This window comes from Diabrotica undecimpunctata, chromosome 8 (assembly GCF_040954645.1).
Source record: "Diabrotica undecimpunctata isolate CICGRU chromosome 8, icDiaUnde3, whole genome shotgun sequence".
Lineage (NCBI taxonomy): Eukaryota > Metazoa > Arthropoda > Insecta > Coleoptera > Chrysomelidae > Diabrotica > Diabrotica undecimpunctata.
Genome location: NC_092810.1, coordinates 105,791,446 through 105,813,954, shown reverse-complemented (window position 1 = coordinate 105,813,954; position 22,509 = coordinate 105,791,446). Strand labels below are relative to the sequence as shown.

General features: G+C 31.4%; 1 protein-coding gene across 1 annotated transcript; it reads left to right on the top strand.

Annotated features, from left to right (window-relative positions):
- Positions 1-12,847: 12,847 nt before the first annotated feature.
- Positions 12,848-17,824, top strand: LOC140448509 (uncharacterized). Its single transcript, XM_072541591.1, has 2 exons — positions 12,848-12,986; positions 17,047-17,824. Exons 1-2 carry the CDS (start codon positions 12,975-12,977, stop codon positions 17,743-17,745), a joined length of 711 nt encoding a protein of 236 aa, XP_072397692.1. The 5' UTR covers positions 12,848-12,974; the 3' UTR covers positions 17,746-17,824.
- Positions 17,825-22,509: the final 4,685 nt, after the last annotated feature.

Sequence of the window (22,509 nt, the reverse complement as noted above, 5' to 3'; positions counted from 1 at the left end):
ACTACATAACTTCATACAGACCCTACAGGCTCCAGCCAAAAATAAATCCAAACACTAACAAAAACCAAAGATTTGTAAGTGTTCGAAACCAAATATATATAAGAGCATAGATTAAGATGGTTTGGTGTTGTTCAATGGCGAGACGTTAATATACGAAGAATTGCTGATTTACCGGTTCCTGAAAGGAGTAGGAGGGAAAGACCAAGAAAGACCTGGGAAAAGACGCTTAGGCAGGAAATTTCGCTAAAGGAGATTAATATTGGTGTGACCCAAAACAGAAACTTATATAGAAATATAATTACGGAAGCGGATCCCGCATAGTTTTGCTGTGTTCCAGTTTCAACTTACTCGATTTAAATAATAATATTATCTATTATATTATTTTAAAATTTGTTTATTATTTGTGTGGTTTATAGTTTTATTATTTATGTGATTTAGTAAAATTAAACCGAATCATCTTCTCCATTAAATCATTTTGATTACGACGAAGTTTTTGTACCGAATTTTGGTCTATATCTCATGCTTAAGAATCTTGAATTCAGCACGTCAATACTAGATGAATTTGGAGCCCGTAGCTTAGAGGGTGAGATACTAATACTTTTATTTTAAACAATTATACGAGTCGTCGTCTTGCTTCAGAGGACACCTATAACCGTCGGTTTTAATGGCTCTTTAAGTCATTTTAGAGACTTTATTGTTTTGTCCTGTCTTTAGTATGTCTTTCTTATTTTTTCTGTCTGGTCAGTATGACTTACAGGTATTTATGCCTTTTACGCTTTGTCTTACTGTTTTTTGTTTCGATATCTTCTCCTGTATCATCTCCCATATTCAATTGGATCTGTATTTTCTTGTCTTCTGTTGTAAGCGCTCCTAAGAAAAATTCTACATGGGTTTGACAAGAGATAAGAGCCCTGGTTAAAACTTTTGTCTGTGAGGATCGCCATGTATTATAAAGAAGATGTTATGTTGTATTGAAGAAATGATTGAGGGTTTATTAACTATTTGTCGCTACTTCCATTTAACACTATTTTATTTCTTTACATCAGCTTAACGACTGTGTTTACATTATCAGCCTGAACTTACAAACAATACATCGACCTACGCTAACTTGCGAAATACTATTCTAATGCCTTATTATTGTTGATTGCGTTCTAGTCTAATATATATTTCTACGATCCGATATGTACCGTATTTATACCTATAAAAATTTAAATACCTGTATCACTTTCACCTCACATCAATGGATTAAATGTTAAAGTGAATTCTATCCATTATAATTTAAGAATGTTTTCTGTTTTAATATTTGGGGGTTAAAGCCATGGCACAGGAATTAGAAGTTTTTTTATAGAATTTAACGACAATTTAATTTTCTATGTTTGAAATAAATAAGAAATAAATAAAGTAAGCAAGAGAAATCGTCGACATTCAAAACTTTAGATTTGCACCAGTCAATTAAACTTGACTGGTGGACAATTAAATATTATATATCATATGTATAAAGCCAAATAACATGTAACAATTAGTGCTGTGTTACAAGAAATAAAAGACAAGGAACTGTGTGATATTAGTTTAACAAGTTTGTGGAGAGTGCTAAAACATTTCAATTTTCGATATAAAAAAATAAATAATAGACAAGCATTGTGTGAACTCTCTAATGTTGTTTCAAAACGGTAGCATTTTTTAAGAAAATACATGAACAATAATGATAGTCCGAAGCAAGTTGTACCTATTTTAAGATGTAACTTAGATTTTCGCTAAAGGAAATATATCAAAATCATCCTGACAAGATGGCACTACGAAATGTTATTCTTCCAGTCGTTCCAGTAATGATAAACGCTACATTATACTTCATGCTGGAAATGATGAGGGTTTTATTCCTGACGCTAGTTTAATTTTTTCGCCCACAAAGAATACAGGCGATTACCATGGAAATATGGATGCAAATATTTTTGGAGAATGGTTTGAAGAAAATTTGTTACAAAAATTGGAGCGACCATCCATAATAGTGTTGGATAATGCATCCTACCACTCAAGAGTAGAAGAGAAATTTTCTTTAAGTAGCTGGACAAAAGAAGAAATAAAGTTGTGGTTCACAGAAAAGAAAATTTATCACAGTGACATATTTTTAAAAGTAGATTTATAATATGGCCATGAAGTTCTTCGACTTCCGCCCTACCATTGCCACTATAATGCAATTGAGTTAGTTGGGGGTATAGCCAAAAATGTTTATGATAAACATGCATCCAAAACAAAAGATGACGCTAGCGTTTTCAAACCGAGCGAGTTATAGATGAGATCCGGCCTCTACTTATTCGGATAGACGATGAAGATAGTGACGACTCTGATAGTGAAATATCAGACGGTGTATGGGACAAATAGTTTGCTAAAAAGAAGTAACAAAAAAGTGTTTTTAGTTAAACTATCGTTTAGATTAGACCTTCGGTCTAATTACTGGACTGCATACTCTCAATACCTTTGGTATTAACTACTGGACTACACGTGTTTAAACCTTTTGTTTTGCTGAAAACGCGGAAGTGATTTAGTGCCAATTTGTTTCAAGGTTATATTTAATACAGTGTTTGCAGAAAGTAAAGTCTTGGATGTATTTTATTCAAATTTGGACATACCAGCAACTTGGCAAGTATTTTCCAATTTTACTGCATGCAAAACCATTCGTATAATTTTCACTCTACGGAAAATAGAGACTTACAGAGACCTTGATGAACATTTGATTTCGACAAATAATTTCGAGTATTCGAAATATTCCGTCCCACTTCTTTTAAGACGCCCTGTATATATATATATATATATATATATATATATATATATATATATATATATATATATATATATATATATATATATATATATATATATATATATATATATATATATATATATATATATATATATATATATATATATATATTATATTCATTTTATTTGCCTTTGATACAGTAAAATCCAATATGATTACTGAACATAAAATACAGGAAATTAAATATTTTTACTTTTCAAGTGATCGGAATTAAATATTAACGCCCCACTGTTTGAGGCCCACTGATCATATTTTAATTGCATATCGGTCGACATAGGGTAAAAGGACTTTAAGCATAGTTTGTACAAGAATGTATTGGATTCGTTGCGTAAACTATCTATTTATATCTATTTATATTTTTGGGATCATATATATTTGCTTATATCCTTATGTTCAAAAAAATTATTTAGGATTCTCTAAATAGAATGAAGTTCACATAACTCTATCTATCTCGTACCGAAATTAAAAAAAAATAAAATAAAAGAACGAACACGGCAAAAACAGATACAAACAAAAGTATTTGTCACCTTTATGAATGTTAAGATTCTGTGGATTATGATTATAACATCCTATGAATACCTACTATATAAAAAATTACATAAAAGTGGAGCAAAATGAAAATAGCCGAGAATTTATTATTTATGCAATTGGAAAAACTAGTTGCATTACTATAACATACTGTTTCTATAATGTCGCGAATTTCTAGTAAAACTTTTTGTACTGGTCTAAAACCAGCTGTTATGAGAAGACTCTTAATGTTGGACTGAATAAATTAATTATTCTAGCGATAATATTATCAACGTCGGAAAGCTATCACCATAGTCACTTTAATAATTACTATGCTCTGAGAATAACGTCTTAAAATGTGTAGTCAATATCTCTTGATAATGTATGTGTATTATGCAAATTTGTATTTAATGTAATAACGTAACCTATTGTTTTAGAGGAAAAGGTAATACTATGAAACACCAGTAAAATTTTCTTGTATAAAATAAGTAAATTGTCCAATAGGGATGTTCAGTAATTTTTAAATATTGTTAAATTCAATAGGTTATAACATATATAAAAACATAGCAAACATAAAATTGTTTAAAAATATATATTTCTTAAGATAAATCAATTCTTAATTTCAATTCTGATGGAGGCTAGAAAAACGGCTCCTCGCAGCGAGGCTACGGTGTGTGACGTCAGCAGTCGTATCGACAACTTGTTTTTTATACGTATTTACGAAGTGTGACCAGTTCTTTAAGTATTTAATCACCGATAATGAAGCCAAATAAGTGGTGTTTTGTTCCTGGGTGTCTAAATACATCTAAAAACAATTCTGAGAAGATTTTTATTACAGTTCCAAACAATTTAACACCATATTCACTTAAAATTGTCAAACCACAGGTTTTTATATCTGTACCTCGGAGGGATACAACACTATGTCCATTTTTTCAATTTTGAATCTTTTACAGATTAATAATTAACTTTTATAACTTTATTTATAGGAATAGAGCACTAGGTCCTAAACCATTTGCTGATAAAGAAAGTGACCTTTAAAAGAACACCAAGGCCATTTTTACTTAGAGGGATAAAACACCATGTGGACTTAATGTTTTGTCCCTCTAAGCATGTGAATTACCGCCGCGTATATCTCTATGATAAGAGGTAGACTGTTAGTAATCTAATAATAATACTTTTGCCATTTATGGTGTGTTTACAGTGGTTTGTTACTAATAATAAGAACAATGAACCATAATTCTCGTAGGAGAAAGATGCTTGAAGTACCTACTAAAAAGTTCTGCGAATACTTCTACTGTACCTATTTACAGGTAAGCTACCTTTTTGCTCATTATTTTTAAATTATTAAAAAGCATAACCTCAAAAGGTTAATGTAGTGATTTGATACCAACCTTAGACTAGCAATATTATTAAATCTTTTACAACCAATATTATACGCCTTGTTTAATTTCAAAATCAAATAATACACCAAGCAATGATGTTTTAAATGAAGAGCATATTATTAGAGATGCCTTGAGTTTTGATAACGAAGATCAGTCTGATATAGACAAAAGTTCTGATAAACTATTCGTAGTGGAAATGAAATAAGATCTGCATTACTAAAATGGGCAGATACCGTCATTCCTGACAGTAACATAGAAGAAATCATACTATGATCTTACAAATGTTACGGCCAGAATAAAAATGTTAGCATTAATACTTGTTTAAAAAGTAAAAATTATCATCCAGAAGTTTCTACTAAAGAGTAATACCCACATGGAGGCGAACCTGTCCATGCGCTGATAGAGCGAAAGAGAAAAAACTTAACATTTCTATTTACACGCCCTGGGACTGGCAGCAGTTAGTCAGACAAACCTCAATGAAATATACCGTACATAATATGGAACTAGAAGATTTTAAAAATTTAAGGTCTTTGTATGATGTCAAAACATCTTAAAATCCGCCTTTGATTAATAGAAAAGAGACATTAACAAACAACAAGTTCTTCTGTCAAACTGTGTTTAACTGCAAGTTAAATAAAACAGCATTGGAACTCTGTTTTTAAAAAGTAATTTTCATGACGAAAACCAGGAGATTGAGCTTGTTAGGTTTTGAAGGCGACACCTTACATTGCCAAAAGATTTGCAACTGGTATCACAAAGTCCAATACTTATATCACAACAAAAGTATAACGATCTATTGGCATTACTGTCATATGTTCCAACATTTTGCCATGATTTTTATCAAAACTTAAAGCATACCTACTAGTAATACTAATAGTGACTATCCAGAAGGAGACTCACTTGAGGATGACTAAGTGGTTTGTACCTAAAATGCCATTTTGGTTAAATACATAGATGTATTATTTGTATTTGTAAAGGTAAATTGTATGGTTAAATAAATTTTATCAGTAAAAGTCAAATAGGATTGTAGTTGTTATTGAATACTCCACACTAATTCTTACAGTACAATAACTTTATTAGATGGATACAACACCATATCCGTTAAAAGGTTTAAAAAACACAGGAACAAATTTGTTTTTAATTATAACAATTGTATTATGTATATAACAATAAACAGAATGTTCTATTAAAATATTGTTTCGATATCTCAATAAATAGCTGCAGCAATAATATTTTTTGGTGAAAAAAAGTTTAAAACTGCTCTCCTGTAAAGTTTTAAAAATGAACATAGTGTTGATTCCTTCCGAGGTACAGATATTTGCATTTATTTTTTTTTTTCTAACTTGCATACTAACTGCCTTTTCTAGTTTTTCCCTCTCTTTGTAGCAAACACCACTTATTTGGCTTCATTATCACTGTATAAATACTTAAAGAACTGGTTACACTTCGTAAATACTATACACAACAAGTTGTCTATACGACTGCTGACGTCACACACCGTAGCCTCGATGCAAGGAGCCGTTTTTCTAGCCTCCATCAAAATTAAAATTAAGAATTGATTTATCTTAAAAAATATATATTTTTAAACAATTTCATGTTTACTATATTTTTATATATTTTATACTCTATTGAATTTAACTATATTTAAAAATTAGTGAAGATCCCTATTAGATTGACTAAGACAGTGGACAAATTACTAGATATAATCTTTGAAAATCCAGTACGAATAACTCAGAATAGAATACGATGGAGGCCTAGTTTTTAAAAGTATTAGGAACCTTGGAAAACAATCAACATTTCTAATCACTATACTCATATACCTGCTAAGAAGTACAGAATAAAAGAAAACTCTGAGAAGGCGAAATAGCTTCTAGACATTACCAATTTATCTATCTATATAAAAGGACGACAAGTCATACTGTTTGTCCGGTAGGGTAACTACGCCACCTAGGAATTAAATCTGAACTATCATTTCACATTTCAATCTGACATTTCAATAATATTTTACTTTTGAAACGATACGATTGATTTATTGCTAATTTTACAAATTATTGATTCAAATATTCTTACTGTAAAAATACCCAAAAATATAGGTTACTGGAATTTGTAAGGAAGGATTTACATACATTTACATATACAGGGTGGTCCTTAAGTAATTGTACAAAAGGAAACAGTAGATTCTACACTTTAAATATTACGATTTAAGCCAAATTACTTTAATACAATGTTGATATTAAGAAAGATACAGGGTGTTAAAGTGCAAATTTAAAATTTTATTTTTCGCTAAAACATGTTTGTAAACATTTATATATAAAAATTTACAACTGGGTACTTTTAAATATGAGAAATAATAATGTGATGCACACTTTGATGTGGCTGATAGAGGGCGCCACATATGATACATTTGTGGCATAAATTTACACTTAACTTTTTTGCTTTTCAAGTTACTTGTATTTGTGACAAAAAATATAAAAGATAAATTATTTTAACAAAAAAAAGTTATGCTTGCTAATAATTTCAAAACAACAGTTTTCGAGATAATCGCATTTTACAAATCAGCTGTTTAATTCTGATTTAACGCAATCACTACAGGCAACGAAGGAAAAATAGACAAAAACATCAATACTTCTGAATTTTAGCATAAAATACATTTAACCAAAGTTAATAGTTAACGAAATATTAAATAAAATAAATATATCAGCATGATAATTAATAATTGTATTTGACAAAATAACAGAATAATAGGATTTTACATCAAACATTTTACGTTTTATATTAAATTAAAGTCATAATCAAAACATTTTATTTACAAACCAAATTAAAAAATAGTTAAACTAAATAATACGACTTTTTATCTAAAGTTAAGTGTTCGATATGTCCACCATCTTCTGTAATTCATTTGTCAGTATATTCCATAAAAGATCGTCTCATATTAAATAGCATCACTGGTTCTAAAGAAACTGTTGCAGTATTTATTTCTTCCCATAGTTGGTTGCGAATGAAGGAATTCTTATAGACACGTTGTTTTAATGCGTCTCATACACCAAAATCAAGCGGAATAAATTCTGGGCTACGTTGTGGCTATAATGTATAATGGATGAATATACTCTTTTGAATACATATCCAAATCTTATGGTATAATATAAAATACTTCTTATTTGTCGCAGAGGTTGATTAATGTATTAAAGTGTGTGATGTATCTCGTTTATTTATTACTTATTTGCACACGGAATAACGTATCGATCTCATTATTTATTTATATGATTACGTTACAGCTTACGAGTAACTATAATTTTATCTCGAACAAATGGACTATTATGATTTACTAACGAACTAATATTATGCTGAACTAAATTACCTGTGTGTTTACTATATTTCTAACAATATTGATTAGGTATTAGGTCAACGATGACGTTATTGTAAAAATGCTGAGTCTTTAAGGTTAGATTTGTAGCAAAAGAATTATGAATCAAGAGACATATGTGTTATTCAATACCTGTGCTCTAGTTTCTAATTGTCCTAATAAAAATATGTAAACAATTTACGTAATGAATAATAAATATTCCTTTGAGATTTTTTACGAATTAGATAATTATAGAAATATCTCACCACATTGGCAAAGAATATGACTACCACGACCAATCCAACGTTCAGAAAAGTTGTATTTAAGTATAATCTCACTACCCTCTCTCTAGAATGTAGTGGTGTATCATCTTGCGTAAACCACGTATTTTGGATTCCCAGCATTTTACAACAAAGAAAAAGTAATACAACGCTAGTATAGAAACTTAAAAGAAGCAATAGAAAAGGGAAATTTTAAACATGATGACGGCCAACGTCTTAATACGGACACGGCAGCTAAAGAAGAAGATACAAGCTTTTCTCCAATAAGACTTTTGCAGCCATAACAAAGAATTTTGTGATGTTACATTATTATCTTTAAAAGGAAAGACAGCTAAGATTGGATTTCACGTACTGTGTGTTTGTGTATCCGCTTATACGTATTACATCTTAAAAGGAATCTTCGGAGCGGCTATTTACAACCGCTCTGAACGTGAAATCAATATTTCCTGTCGTAGTAGAAGCAACACTAAAATGGCTTTGATATGGACGTAATAGCGACATCTGATGATAAATCACAAAACGAAATCCGAAGATTTCTAATTGTCGAAACCAAATTCAGATTTCTGTTTTAATCTGTGCCTTCTAAAAATTGCAAGGCAAAACAGACGTTGATAAAGATGTAATTAGAGACATGGGGAATCTAAAATTGCATTCATTGCATTGATTAGAAAATAAAATTTAAAATTTTCACTTTAACACCCTGTATACACCTATTTTAAAAATAAAATGACTTTTAACAAACTTTAACGTTTTACCAAAATAAAATAAAATAATTAAATACTTAAATAAAATTAAATAAGATTAAGTAAAATAAATAAAATAATCAAAATTTAATAAAAATAAATATAATTAAATAAAATATAAAAAAAAATTATAAAATTAAATGAAATTAATTAAAATTAATAAAATTAAACACATTTAAATAAAATTAAATTAAATTAAATGTAATGATAATTAAAATAAAGTTAATAAACATAAATATTAAATAATTAATATAATTAATATTAAGTTACTGAAAATTTAAATATTGCTATATAATATACAGAAGACTGGTTATTAAAAAATCCTACTCCTCTGGATAGATGAGATTCCTTGAGATAGATGAGAAAACACTACTAGGCTACTCCCTCAGGAGGTTCGGTATAGGTTTGATACAATAGTCTTGGTTTCACCAGGACGAAATAAAAAGTCGGGAATTGATAGAGGGCTTATATAATAGGCGTTCTGGCAAAGTCCCAAAGATCTGTATAGTAGAGAAATGTCATATTAAAATAATGCCGTTAATAATTTGAAAAATTCCACTGTTCTCATTCTATGAGATTTTCTTCAAAGCATTGAGGGCTACTCATTTTAGGACTTGTTACAAACTTGGAAAATTAATCTTCATGACAATCTAGGACTTACTGTTGCTATGCGAAGGTCGGTGTAGATTTAATGCAATAGTACTGGTTTTACCAGGGCTAAATAAAAAGTATATCGGGTATTGAAGAACAACTTATATATAGGCGATCTATCAAAGTTCCGAGGATCTGTATAGTAGTGAAATGACATATTAAAATACTGCAGTTATTAAAATTTTGTTTCACGGATTTACCGAAGGTAAAAACTAAAACAACAGGAGAGAAGAAGATAATTCTCAGAAAAATATACCATCCATATGATGATCCCACAACAACCACCAACGGAGAGAGCTAGTGGGAGATTACAGGATGGACTGCAACTGATCATTGGTTAAGATACAAATAAGCATTAACTAACTTGGGGTATCACCAACACCAATAAAGGAGTTAAGTTATTCCTAAATATGTTATGGAATATGATTTAGACATACCAAATATAGGAATCAAACCAAGTTGTGTGACTACTTAAGAAAATTAGGTATTTAGTATAGTAGGTGATCAAATTATTAGAGCCACCTAGTAAAATTCAATAAAATTCAATTCGTATACTAAGTTTTGTGAATTTAGCAAATAATGCATGTTTGTTACACCAGTACTAGAACATCATGGGAAAAGCCAAAGATATCTCACTAAGGAAAATAGCGGAAATAAAAACTTTATTATTGAACGCTTATCACTCCAAGAGAAAAATAGTATCAATTTCGAAAGTTTCAAGAGCAACTGTGGACCGTGTGCACCGTATAAAGAAAAAACTGAACAAAAATTTGGATTTGACCCCACGGCGCAAACAAGAATGTGATCGAAAAAAAACCCTGAGATGAAAGAAAAATTCGAGATATTGTTTTGGCAAACAGAACACCTCAAAAAGAAAGCTAAAATCCTCAAAAGATTTTAACGAAAATGATGCAGGAGTCAGGCATCAATATTTCACCAATGACAGCTCGGTGGCAAATAAAGGATTTGGGGACTTGTCGCACTGCAAAAAAGCTCACACTAGCCATAAAGAAAAAAGGTTTAATGGGCTAAATATTGGACCATTGATGATTGGAATCAGATAAATAACTACTTCATGGATAGAGCTGAATTTGTGAGGAGAAGACCTGGGGAAGAATACAACGCGGATTGTATTGTGAGGATGGTAAAGCACCTCCTGAGCATCATGGTGTGGTCTATTATTAGCAGTCAAGGAACTGGTAGACTCGACATCGTCGAAGGAACAATGCGACAGGACTCATAGTTGAGAATACTGCAAACAAAAATGCTTCCCCATGTCCAGGAGTGATTCCCGAATAAAAGTTTCACGTTTATGCATGACTCGGCGCCTTATCACAAAGAAAAAACTTTTACAAAATTTCTTGCTGACAACCAGATAAAGTTGCTCGACTGGCCTGGCAATCCGCCAGATTTAAATCCAATAGAAAGATTCTTTTAATGAAATTATAACCACGAAGCGTCAATTGATTAAGCGTTTAATATCTGTATGGCACAGGAGTGAAACAATTGAACATAATTGCCAGAAATTCATAGAAAGTACGCCAAGAAGTCATTTCTGCAAAAGATGACACTATCAAGTACCTATTAGGCTCAATTTAGATTTTTCATGTAATGAAAATTTGTAAACTTTATTGGGTTCTAAATCACAGTAAAACAATTAACTACAAAAATATACTTTATAGCTCAATTACATACCATTATTAAATACAAAGTAAAATTTTATGGGGTAGCTCTAATAATTTGATCACCCACTGTATATCAGTGGCCACAGCTTACGTGACCAGCACTATTAAAAATGGCATGTGTCAGATGAGGTATCTTGTTCAGACCAACGACACATCTGTTTTTAAATAACAGATAATGCGCCTACCAAGGAACTTAATCCTAATCCACGTAAAATAGACGGTAGCACAATCAAGCAATCCTGGAATAATTTTTAGGTAGGGTTAACCCCTACCGTTTTCTATATTTTATTATGAGCTGTAACCAAAGGAACCATGCAGTTTGAAGTTAAATAATACCAATACACATACACTTTAGGATCGAAAATCTCATCGTAATTAAAAGGATATTCTTAAACCACAGCTACTATTAGTTCCAGATGCAATAGTGTGAATCGATGACGAGAATCTAAGGAAAAAGTGATTTTAACATATACTCCAGTCGTCAGAGACGAAAATATTACTGAACCTCTAAAAATCACACGAACAAGCTAAATTTTGCAAAGAATATTCATTTTGGGAAGATATCGAATTTTTACCCTCCAGCTGATACAAATTTTATTGAACATTGATTTCGCACGCGTAATTGACATGCAAAATCGACGGTCGCTTCAAGCGCTGTTTCTAAGAGAACGGTTCATTCTACACAAAAGTGCTAATAAGCATTTTTGTTTAAAATTATCTCAGCTACATTTTTCATTCAAAACATTTTTTTTACGGTGTACAGATTCTTGGTAAATCGATTTTTTCACGTTTTTATCCCCCTTAGAGGTCAACCGGCCAAATCTAAGCCCGTCATGAACAAAATGCAGCTTGCCATCCCTGCCATAATCCTTTTGCTACTGGAAATTCTTCCAATAAGATATGTCCTATTTAATTTTTGACATGACCTGTTTATACAGTTGTTCTACTGTTGCAATAATTGTAGAATTTATTGGAGAGTTTCCAAGGATTTGTCATGGTTCATATATCATAGTTTTTTACTGGTCGTAGCTTTTTATTGGCTCTGTGTCGTATACTTTGATTAAGTCAACAAATAAAAGGTGAATGAAAGTGTTGATTTTTTGACACTTTTTTATTTCTTTCTTCTGTAGTATTTATTACTTTTATAGAAATTTTTGATTCTACTTATATATCTCGGCTGATCAAGCATATATTCAGCTATTTAAAATTGTATAAGCAAATAGGACAACTAAATGCTTTACTTTTAGTTTTTAAATTCCATTTGTCAGGAATCTTTCGCGTACAGTTTCTATACACTCTGTAAATTTTACTCATTACATTCCTACTTTGCACCATTACGACATTAAATTATTTTAATTTTTTAAATCAATTTTTACTCCCAAACTGTTTTTAAAACGTGTTCCGTCAGTCAAATCAAAGCCACGCCTAACTAAACTTATGAAAGATCAACCAAGTCCTTCAGATCGGAAAAGAAAGTAGTTTGACTCCCGAAATATGTTCTATTCTAAACCTATAAAACCGAAAAAATTGTCAAAATGTGTATCAGTGTATCGAACATAACAAAATGTTTTGCAAAGTAAGTTATTTAATTATTTAGTTAATTGTATTAATCAATAGTAATAAATAGTAGTAATTACTAATAAAAATTATGGTAACTGATTATTTTAAAGATTATTTATTGGTTTTATAAATTCAACGTTGTCGTCGTATTTGTACAACATCAGAATGTGCATTGATTTTTCAGTTTGCTTTTGTGGTTCTCCTATTTGTTTTACTTCTTCTTTTTTTAGCACAATATCCTCATTGGACGTATGGTTTACATAATTGTTTACAGAATCTTTGACCATTTCTTAAGATGTTTTGCGAGTTCAATATCTTATTCTTTTATATTGCTGACCTGATCACAAAATCAAATATATCATTTTTCTGCATTTAAACCTTCAAAACCTCTATAAAACCAAAAGAATGTACTATCTACTTATCAGTTTACGGCACATATCCAAAAAATACAGTGTTTTTCTATATTTAACTATGCAGAGTAGTTTTGGTCTTGACCTGTTCTTTGCAAAATATTTGCATTGGTAACTCAATGATTTTATATAACACTCATCATGTGATAACTCCACATATCAAGAGCTAATATATTTTTTTAATTCTAATTATAGTCTGTATTTAAGATGCAGATCGCAAAAAACAGTTCCAATTCTATAAAACATACTCTTTCTTAATTCTAATACGGATTTTTTGAGAATGATCCCAATTATCATTCAAGTTGCATCCCAAATGATTCTGTAGTTGACTTTGTTAAATACTCTCTCGTAATTTATAAAGCAGAAAAAGTTATCATTATGTATATATTTATTAAATTAACACTTAGATACCGAAGAGAGATTCCCCAGCCCCACTGTAATTTCTGAATTAAAAATAAAATTTATCTTGCTCATGTTCAATGATTGGATTATATTTGATTATGAACACATATTCTTGTTTCTCTTAATTTAGGACTAAGTCCTCTTCACTCTTACAATTGAGTCTCGGGGCTGGACCGATGTCCAGCTCTCGTACCATCGTTTTGGAGGTCTTCCAGGTAGTGTCGATCCATCGAGAGTTCTTAGACCTTGCAATTTTTGCGAGTCTCTCATCGTCCATTCTACTGATGTCGTCTCTTCATTCTCTACGTCACTGTCTAGCCCGTCTTATAATATTTCGGATGCCACATTATTCTCTTATAAACTCATTGCTCTTTGCATTCCTAAAAGGGTAATTAGCAATGGATCTCAGCGTTCTCATTTCAGTTGTCCTTAGGAGCTTCTTGGTTGCAGCTGCTTTCGCTCTGGTCTCGATCGCATAGGTCACTACTGGTGTTAGTAAGTTTTATATATTCGATACTTTACTTCCTTCTAAATACTTCTTCCTTCAGATGTCACGCAGGTATCCAGATATCATTGTTTCTCTGTTATCCTGCGATTTGTTTTCTTTTCTCTTTCTCTTTGAGGTTTCTGTTGCTGGTAATGTTAACTCCTAGATATTTGAAGTTCATAACTGGCTCATTACTTTGGTTATGTGCTGCTAGTTTACATCTCTTCTTTTTTAGATAAACGTGAGTGACTCTCTTCTTAATAGATATAATCATATTAAATGTTTCTTTAATGTTTTGGAACCTGCATAGTAATCGTTGTGTATTATCTTTATACTCTGATATAAATACTACGTCATTAGCATATGTAGGCTCACCAAACTTGTTGATTCTAGAGTCTCGGCACTTATGGGAGATGCCTTCCTTTGTAATGGTACAAATAAAAAGGTAATTCGATGATAACTATTTTTTGTAGAGTTCATGTATTTTTTTCTAGTAATTTATATCTTTATTTTGTACTATTTTCACGGCCTTTACTACTTCACGTTTTGATGCTTCACTTTTCTTCTACCCGATTTTTCCATCCAGGGGTGGTTTGGTATGTTTCTCCTACAACTCCTTGACCAGACTCATGTAAAGTTTTCTATTTACGGTTTTTTATACAGTAAAATCTTCCAACTAGTCGCTAAAAAGGAATGGTCGTTTAAGACAGAAGATATGAAGATGAAAGCAACTGATCTGCATTTTACGTTGTTTATTTACATTTTAAATATAATTTTTAATAATTCTAATTTCTATTTATCAGAAAAATAAATGAATACAATGACTTCAATTTAAAAACAGTTTGCATACTTTTTTGGACACAGTGTATGGTTAAACTTTTATTTTTTAAAATTATCGGAAATTATTAATAATTGCTTCATACTTTCTAATTTATTTATAAAAAATCCAGATTCACAATTTATTAAAATCTTAGTGGACATGTTAAAATGTTTCTTATTAAAAAAAAAATCTAAATCTATGAGACCTGGAAAACTTCAGGTTCTTCCCATCGGGTTCAAAGTTAGAAATAGTTTCATTTATATTTGTATTTTCCTTAATACAATCATTGGTGGTCAATTCTCCACTTTCTGTTGGCACATCACTATCAATTAAGGCAAATTGATCTAAATCCACTAATGTGTCTTTGATGATGTGAAATAGTTGTGCAAGTAGAATATTACTCTATGCTTCAAAACCATTATCATTTATATTACACATAAATCCGGCTTTGGCAACGCATTTTTTATTGTATTTTTTTGTGTAACCCATATTAAGGCGTTGGTTATGGTAATGGTTTTCTTTATTTCTTGAAGAGAACAACCATTGTCGATAATGTCGATATACAGGTTAAAAGCTTCTTAATAAAGTAGATTCAATAGATCATTCTAAAATTCTGGATAATTTTAAAATTCTAGTCTTAACTTACATTGCTTTCCCTGGCTTATAGGTAAATGTTAAATAAATTGTTTTCAAAGAAAACTTTTTATTCGAAAAGTAACATAATTATCAACTTTGCAATCTTTGGAGGATGAAGAAGAAACGGGAAGGAGGTTTTAAGTTATAAAATGGATGTAGAAGATTTCTGTCAACACACCACGTTAGTACTTTGGCTAAATAAATCGCAAACAAACCCTTTTTAGCGGTGTAAAGATACAAGCAAAAAGATAATAAGATTTCCGTAGTGTAGCAACATAACACGGACGATAGAATATCTACTAATAAATATATTATCAAAATGAAATCGAATTTTCGGATTTTTTAAAACATATTTATTTGTAGATGCAATAATGAACTAGTATGACATAAAAGTTTGTATGCACCGCAGGTATTAATAGATGTGTATGCCCTCGGGCGACTTACAAACCCGAAGGCCAACATCGTTGCCCTCTGGGCATAAACATCTATTCAATAACCTTGGTACATAATAGTTATTTATGTCCCAAGTGTATTAAATAGATGTTTATGCCCAGAGGGCGACGATGTTACAAAACCAGAGGGCCTCTGACCCAAGAGTTTCTGGCCCGAGGGTTTGTAAGTTGCCCGAGGGAATATACACCTATTAATATCCGTGGTGCACAAAAACTTTTATTTCATACTAGTTCGTTACTGCATCTACAAATAAATATGTTCTAAAAAATCTGAAAATTCGATTTCATTTTGACAATATATTGACTAGTAAACATTCTATCGTCAGTGTTGATGCTACGCTATAGAAGTGCTGTTAAACGTGTTTCTAATAAGTTATCTTTTTGTTTGTATCTTTACGCCCGTGCGGGCCATAAAGTACACTATTACGTAGTTGGTAACTAAGCAATTAAAACACAATAATAAACTAGTATGATATAAATAACTAATAATCGTAGAGAGTATAATTTAATTCTTTCTTAGTTTCATATGCCTGATGATGGAGTATAAATGGTAAACTCCGAAACTGGTCGCAGAAACATAACATAACTTAAGACTTACAATAATAAAGGATTGTCAGTAGAAACTTTTCTTTCCACATAATTTAAATCAGGCTATTTAAATACTGAACAGTGTCTTCCAATTCGCGTAATTTTATATTAAATATACTTTAAATTAACACAAGTAATTATTGATACCAGATTCACTATAATTACTATTATATTTATAAACCTAACATTTGCACAAAAAGTTACTGTATTCTTGTTTTTAAATTTTAATTGTATAAGCATAATAATGAAATAATGGGAACAACAATTTTGTTTCATTTTAGATCACCGTCTTAGCTGCAATACTCGCATACGCCAACGCTGGCATTTACGGCGAATCCCCAGTAGCCGCTCTCTCAGCCGGACCAGTGGTCTCAGCCTATTCTGCACCCGCATCTGCTTATTCTGCTCCAATTTCTTCATATGCAGCTCCTTTTTCCTACTCCTCACCAATCTCAGCTCCCGTTGCAGCATACTCTGCGCCTGTTGTTGCTGCCCCAACTGCTGTATCCAGATCAGTCGTCAGCACCTATACCAACCACGCCTCACCTGTAGTTGCAGCATATGCGGCCCACGCACCAGTTGTAGCTAAAACAGTAGCTGCGCCAATTGTATCTAGCTACACTGCACCTGTGGTATCTGGCTACTCTTCACCAGTGGTATCTGGCTACTCTTCACCAGTGGTATCTGGCTACTCTTCACCAGTGGTATCTGGCTACTCTTCACCACTGGTATCTAGCTACTCTTCACCAGTGGTATCTGGCTACTCTTCACCTCTGGTATCTAGCTACTCTTCACCAGTAGTATCAAGTTATTCGTCCAACATTGTAGGAAAAAGCTATGCTTCGCCTGTTATTTCAGCCTATTCATCACCATTGGTTGCTGCACACTCCGCTCCTGTTATCTCAGCACATGGGTCTCCAATTGTCAGCGGTTACTCTGGACATTCTCCAGTAGTGTCTGCTTATTCTGCTCCATGGTAAACTGTAGGTAATTTTTATTTATTATGAATTCATTTGCAAATATTTATAACAAAAAATAAATTCTACTAAAGCTGTAAAATGATTGTTTTTAATTAAACCTATGTTAAAAACGCTTGATTATACGAAGAGAAAGTAGGTATACAGATTTGGAATTTATTTTACGGAACATAGGAATTTTATAACAATACAATGATTGGCTGATTTACAATTAACCAGTGTAAATTTCAATATACGGTCGCGATGTTTTATAGTTAATTCATTTGTTCGACGGGACTCCCTTTCCAGTCGATATTTTTTCGACTGCTGCGCACGTGCGCACGTTACCAAACGCAAACTCGCATCTCGTCAAGCCGCCAGTATAAAAACGGAACAGAGGTAGGGTACATATCAATTCGCCAAAAACCTACAATTAACGTAGATATGGAGTTAAAATATTATTTTACTAAAAAAAATTGTTATATTTTATTGACCAAATGGAATGTAATGTAAAAAAAGTAGATTTCTAAAAATTAAAATAAAAACGAATTCCAAAAATAACATAATTATAATATTAATCAAAAAATTCAACGTAATAGAGGTTCAAATATTCCACCTCTTTCTGCAGAGCAAAAACCAAATCTATTGTACAAAGATACTCTCATATCTCTGAGCAGTTCCGGTCTAATGCTTCCACAAAGATGAATTATTTTGTCCCTCAATTCCGCTAAATTGCGGGCTCTTTTAAAACCATGTCGATAAACACTTACTTTTAAATATCTCCAAAGAAAAAAATCATTTGGGGATAAGTCTGGTGATCTGGGAGGCCACTTGATCGTACCACGAGAAGAAATTAATTTATTTCCAAAAATGGTTTCTAAATAATTTTGAACTGCTCGTGTATTGTGAGCAGCACAGCCGTCTTGCTGAAACCAAATATCGTCAAAGTTGACAAGAACTAATTGAACTGCTGGAATAATTTGATTTTGCAACAATTTTAATATTTATTTCTCGTTAAATTACCATCAATAAAAAATGGACAGACGATAATAATATAGTCCCCCAAAATACCTGTCCAAACATTAAGTTTTTGGGGATATTGTGTTCGTACTGAAATACTCAAGTTTTTATTATGCCGAGGCCAATATCGTACGAGAGAAGGATTATGTTTCCGATGTAACGAAAATGTCGATTCATCGGTAAACAAAATGTTTTTTAAAAAATGCTAATTATCATTTTGTTTATTCATCATCAGTTTACAAAATTCCATGCGTTTGAAATTGTCCTCGGCTAATAACTGTTGAGTTGTTGAAACTTTAAAACAACTGTAACCATTCCGTTTTAAAATATTCCTGAGAGTCCTATCATTCATGTCAACTACTTCAGCAATAGTTTTGCTTGAACAAGGATCACTAGTTTCAACAACACTTCTTTTTTCAGTACCCTGTCCGATTATGGAACGTTGGCGATCACATTGGCAATAATAACTTTATTTACGCCGGCTATAAATAAATTATCGGTGGTCTCTTGATACCATTCTCGGATATTTCGGAGCCAGGATGTTCTTCGTCGGCCTGGGCCTCTCCTTCCGGCGATTTTACCCTGTATTATGACCTGTAGAAGGTTATACCTTTCTGGATGTCTCATTACATGACTGAAATATTGTAACTTTCGAATTTTTATCGTTTTTGTTATTTCTGTGCTCTTTTCTATTCGATGTAAAACTATTTCATTTCTTATTCGATCAACCCAACTTATCCGCAATACTCGTCGATAAATCCACATATCAAAGGCCTCTAATTTTTTCAATAATGTCTCTGTAAGGGTCCAGCTCTCCATACTATAGAGCAATGTGGAGAATATGTAGCAGCGTATTAATCTGACTTTAAGGTTTAACCATCGAGCAAAAAGACAAAAGAGGGAATGTAAAGGTAGTGGTGGCAAAAATATTGTTAGACAGGAAGTGCCATCTTGAGAGGCCACATTAAATAAGGAAAGAGAGACTCTTTCCTTGTTTAAGAAATCAAATTTAGTTGGGTTATGTTATTTCTGATGTTATTGTTTATCCCAACTGTCACATGAAAGATTATTTGTATTTTCTATTGAAGTTTTTTAACAATTGCTTCACATTTTAGACTATTATTATTATTATTTAATTAAAACTTTATTGTGTCCTAGTTTAAAAAAAAAGTATTTTATGTGTAGGATTATGTATTAATATTATGTAATATTAATATTATTTAATATAACAAATAAATAGATAAGTTAGAACCTCTACACCACTGTATGATTATTGTGAATTTTCATGAAATTTAAATTTGGCGCATTCGCATTTCCGGATATATCCGCCATCAGAGGCCACTTTTTTGGTCTCCTTTTCATAACGATTAGATTCCCTCTTTTGTCTTTTTGCTCGATGGGTTTAACGTAATATCTCTATTAATTAGAATTTTCTTTAATTCATAGAAGGCGGCTCTGGCTTTTTTCAACAACACTACAAACATTAATTTCACTATTTTGCCGAACTTCGTTGATTATTTTCTCTCGTGGTAGATCCGTACATTTTCGACAGTTTTGTACACAACTAAACGATTCAAATTTTTTATTAATACGACTAATAGTTGATTGTGTCGGTATTGGCCTATCTTTATAGGCACAAGTCACGGTACGAGTTGTCCCCAAAAAACCATTTTAAGATTTGTACTTTTTCTTCGTTTGTATACATGGTTTATGGTTAGAAACACTACTTTAATTTCAGTTTATAACGATATAATGAGAAACAAAGGCAAAGGTATTTGATTTGCTCGGCCAGTGATGTTTCTTGGGACTGTTGCCAAATCGGTAGATACCTTCGGCAAAAATCTGTAGATTTCGATATATCATATACATCCTTTTAAATTTTAAATTATCAACAATATTTGAAATAATAAATGTATTAAACTATGCATTAACCAATTCAAATAAGATCTAATAAACACAAACAAAATTGTTATTAATAAAAAATTATTATAATCTGCACAAAAACACAGAAAATCGGTCGACGATACAATAGTGTCGACGTACACCTGCCGAATACGCTGCTACAAATCGCAGCAATCCAGTGGAACAAGCATATTATTTATAAAACATCGCGACGTTGTATTGAAATTTACACTGGGTAATTGCAAATCATAGGATCTCAGTAATTGTATTAAAAATCCCTATGTTCCGTTAAAAATGTTCCAAATGTGTATACTATATCAAAATGAAAAATTAATAAAATTGATTCAGATTTTTTGGTTTTAGTATACCTTCATTTTTGGTGTATATTTTTTTGGAATTTAATTAAAAAAATGAAAAAGTCGAGCCAAAAATGGTTGAAAACCTAATATTGATCTGAAGGTATTTTCTCGTGACATTTTTATTATTTACTATTTTCATTTCCGTGCGCCTTTGAGATAAGAATATTATATAGACTCTTGATTATGTACTTTAAAAAGGAACTACAACGTTAAAGGGGTCTGATTGTTTCATATGGTCAATGGACCCCCAAATATTGTTTTTTTTTTGCTTTGTTTTTTGAATATATTTCTGTAAAAAAAGTTGTTTTTAGTTTTAAAAGGTGACATTTCGATAGGAAATTTAATTTTAAACAACATAGAATTCACTCAAATGCACCTAATGCATAGGGACAAATTTGCCCTTTTCTCCATATGAAACAATAAAACCATCTTAACGTTGAAGTTCCTTTTATTCTATTTTTTTAACATAATATATATATATATATATATATATATATATATATAATATATATATATATATATATATATATATATATATATATATATAAACGACTAGGATGACAAGTCACACTGTTTGTCTAGTAAGGTAACTACGCCACATAGGAAAGAAATCTGAACTACTTACTTACATCCTGGCATTTCTTTTCGCAAAATTGCTAAAAATTTAGGTTACTGTAATTGTAAGGTAAGATCAATGACGTATAATATATATTTATTATACGTCATTACTATAAAAATAAAATGACGTAACGTTTTACCTAAATCAAATAACATTAAAAATAAATAAAATTAAATAAAATTAGATAAAATTAAATTAAATTAAATACGAAAATTTAAATAACAATTAAATAAAATTAAGTAAAATTAAATAAAGCTTTACCTATAAAAAGGCTGCTATATCGAATTTGTTTCATTTTCCTTATAAAATCCCATAAGAAAATGCTAAGGTTCATTCTGCTTATTTTTTGAACGTTTTGTGGTGGTGGGGGTAGAACAATTTGTCGGATTGTGACGTGTGATACATCATTGGAAAGGAGAAGTGGTAGCGAATATATCGAGACCAAAAAAAAAAACGTTGCGGCATTGCCAAAATGAAAGGGAAGGATATAGCGAATACATTAGGAAAAAACAAACAACGCGACCACCAAAAGGCTAGTGCCTTTTGTCTGTCTTTTTGTGCCTGTCTTTATTATTATCTTCATAGATATTATAGGGCACCATGGACAAAAATAGTTTAGAGATAGTACAAACACTCCTGACCACAGCGCAGTAGACGAAATTTGGTTTACAGTAGAACCTTTCCGCCTCTACGTGAATTTTGACTCCGCCTTCGCACAGCTCCATGGTCAGGAGTGTTTGCGCTATCTCTATTTAAAAGACAAAATTTTGATTTATTGACTTAAAGAAGGAGTACAAAATAAACAACTGAACGAATCTTAACATGACACATAACAAGTAAAAGGAAAAGATATAAAAAATTTATTAAAATAGAAAAAACAAACAGGGC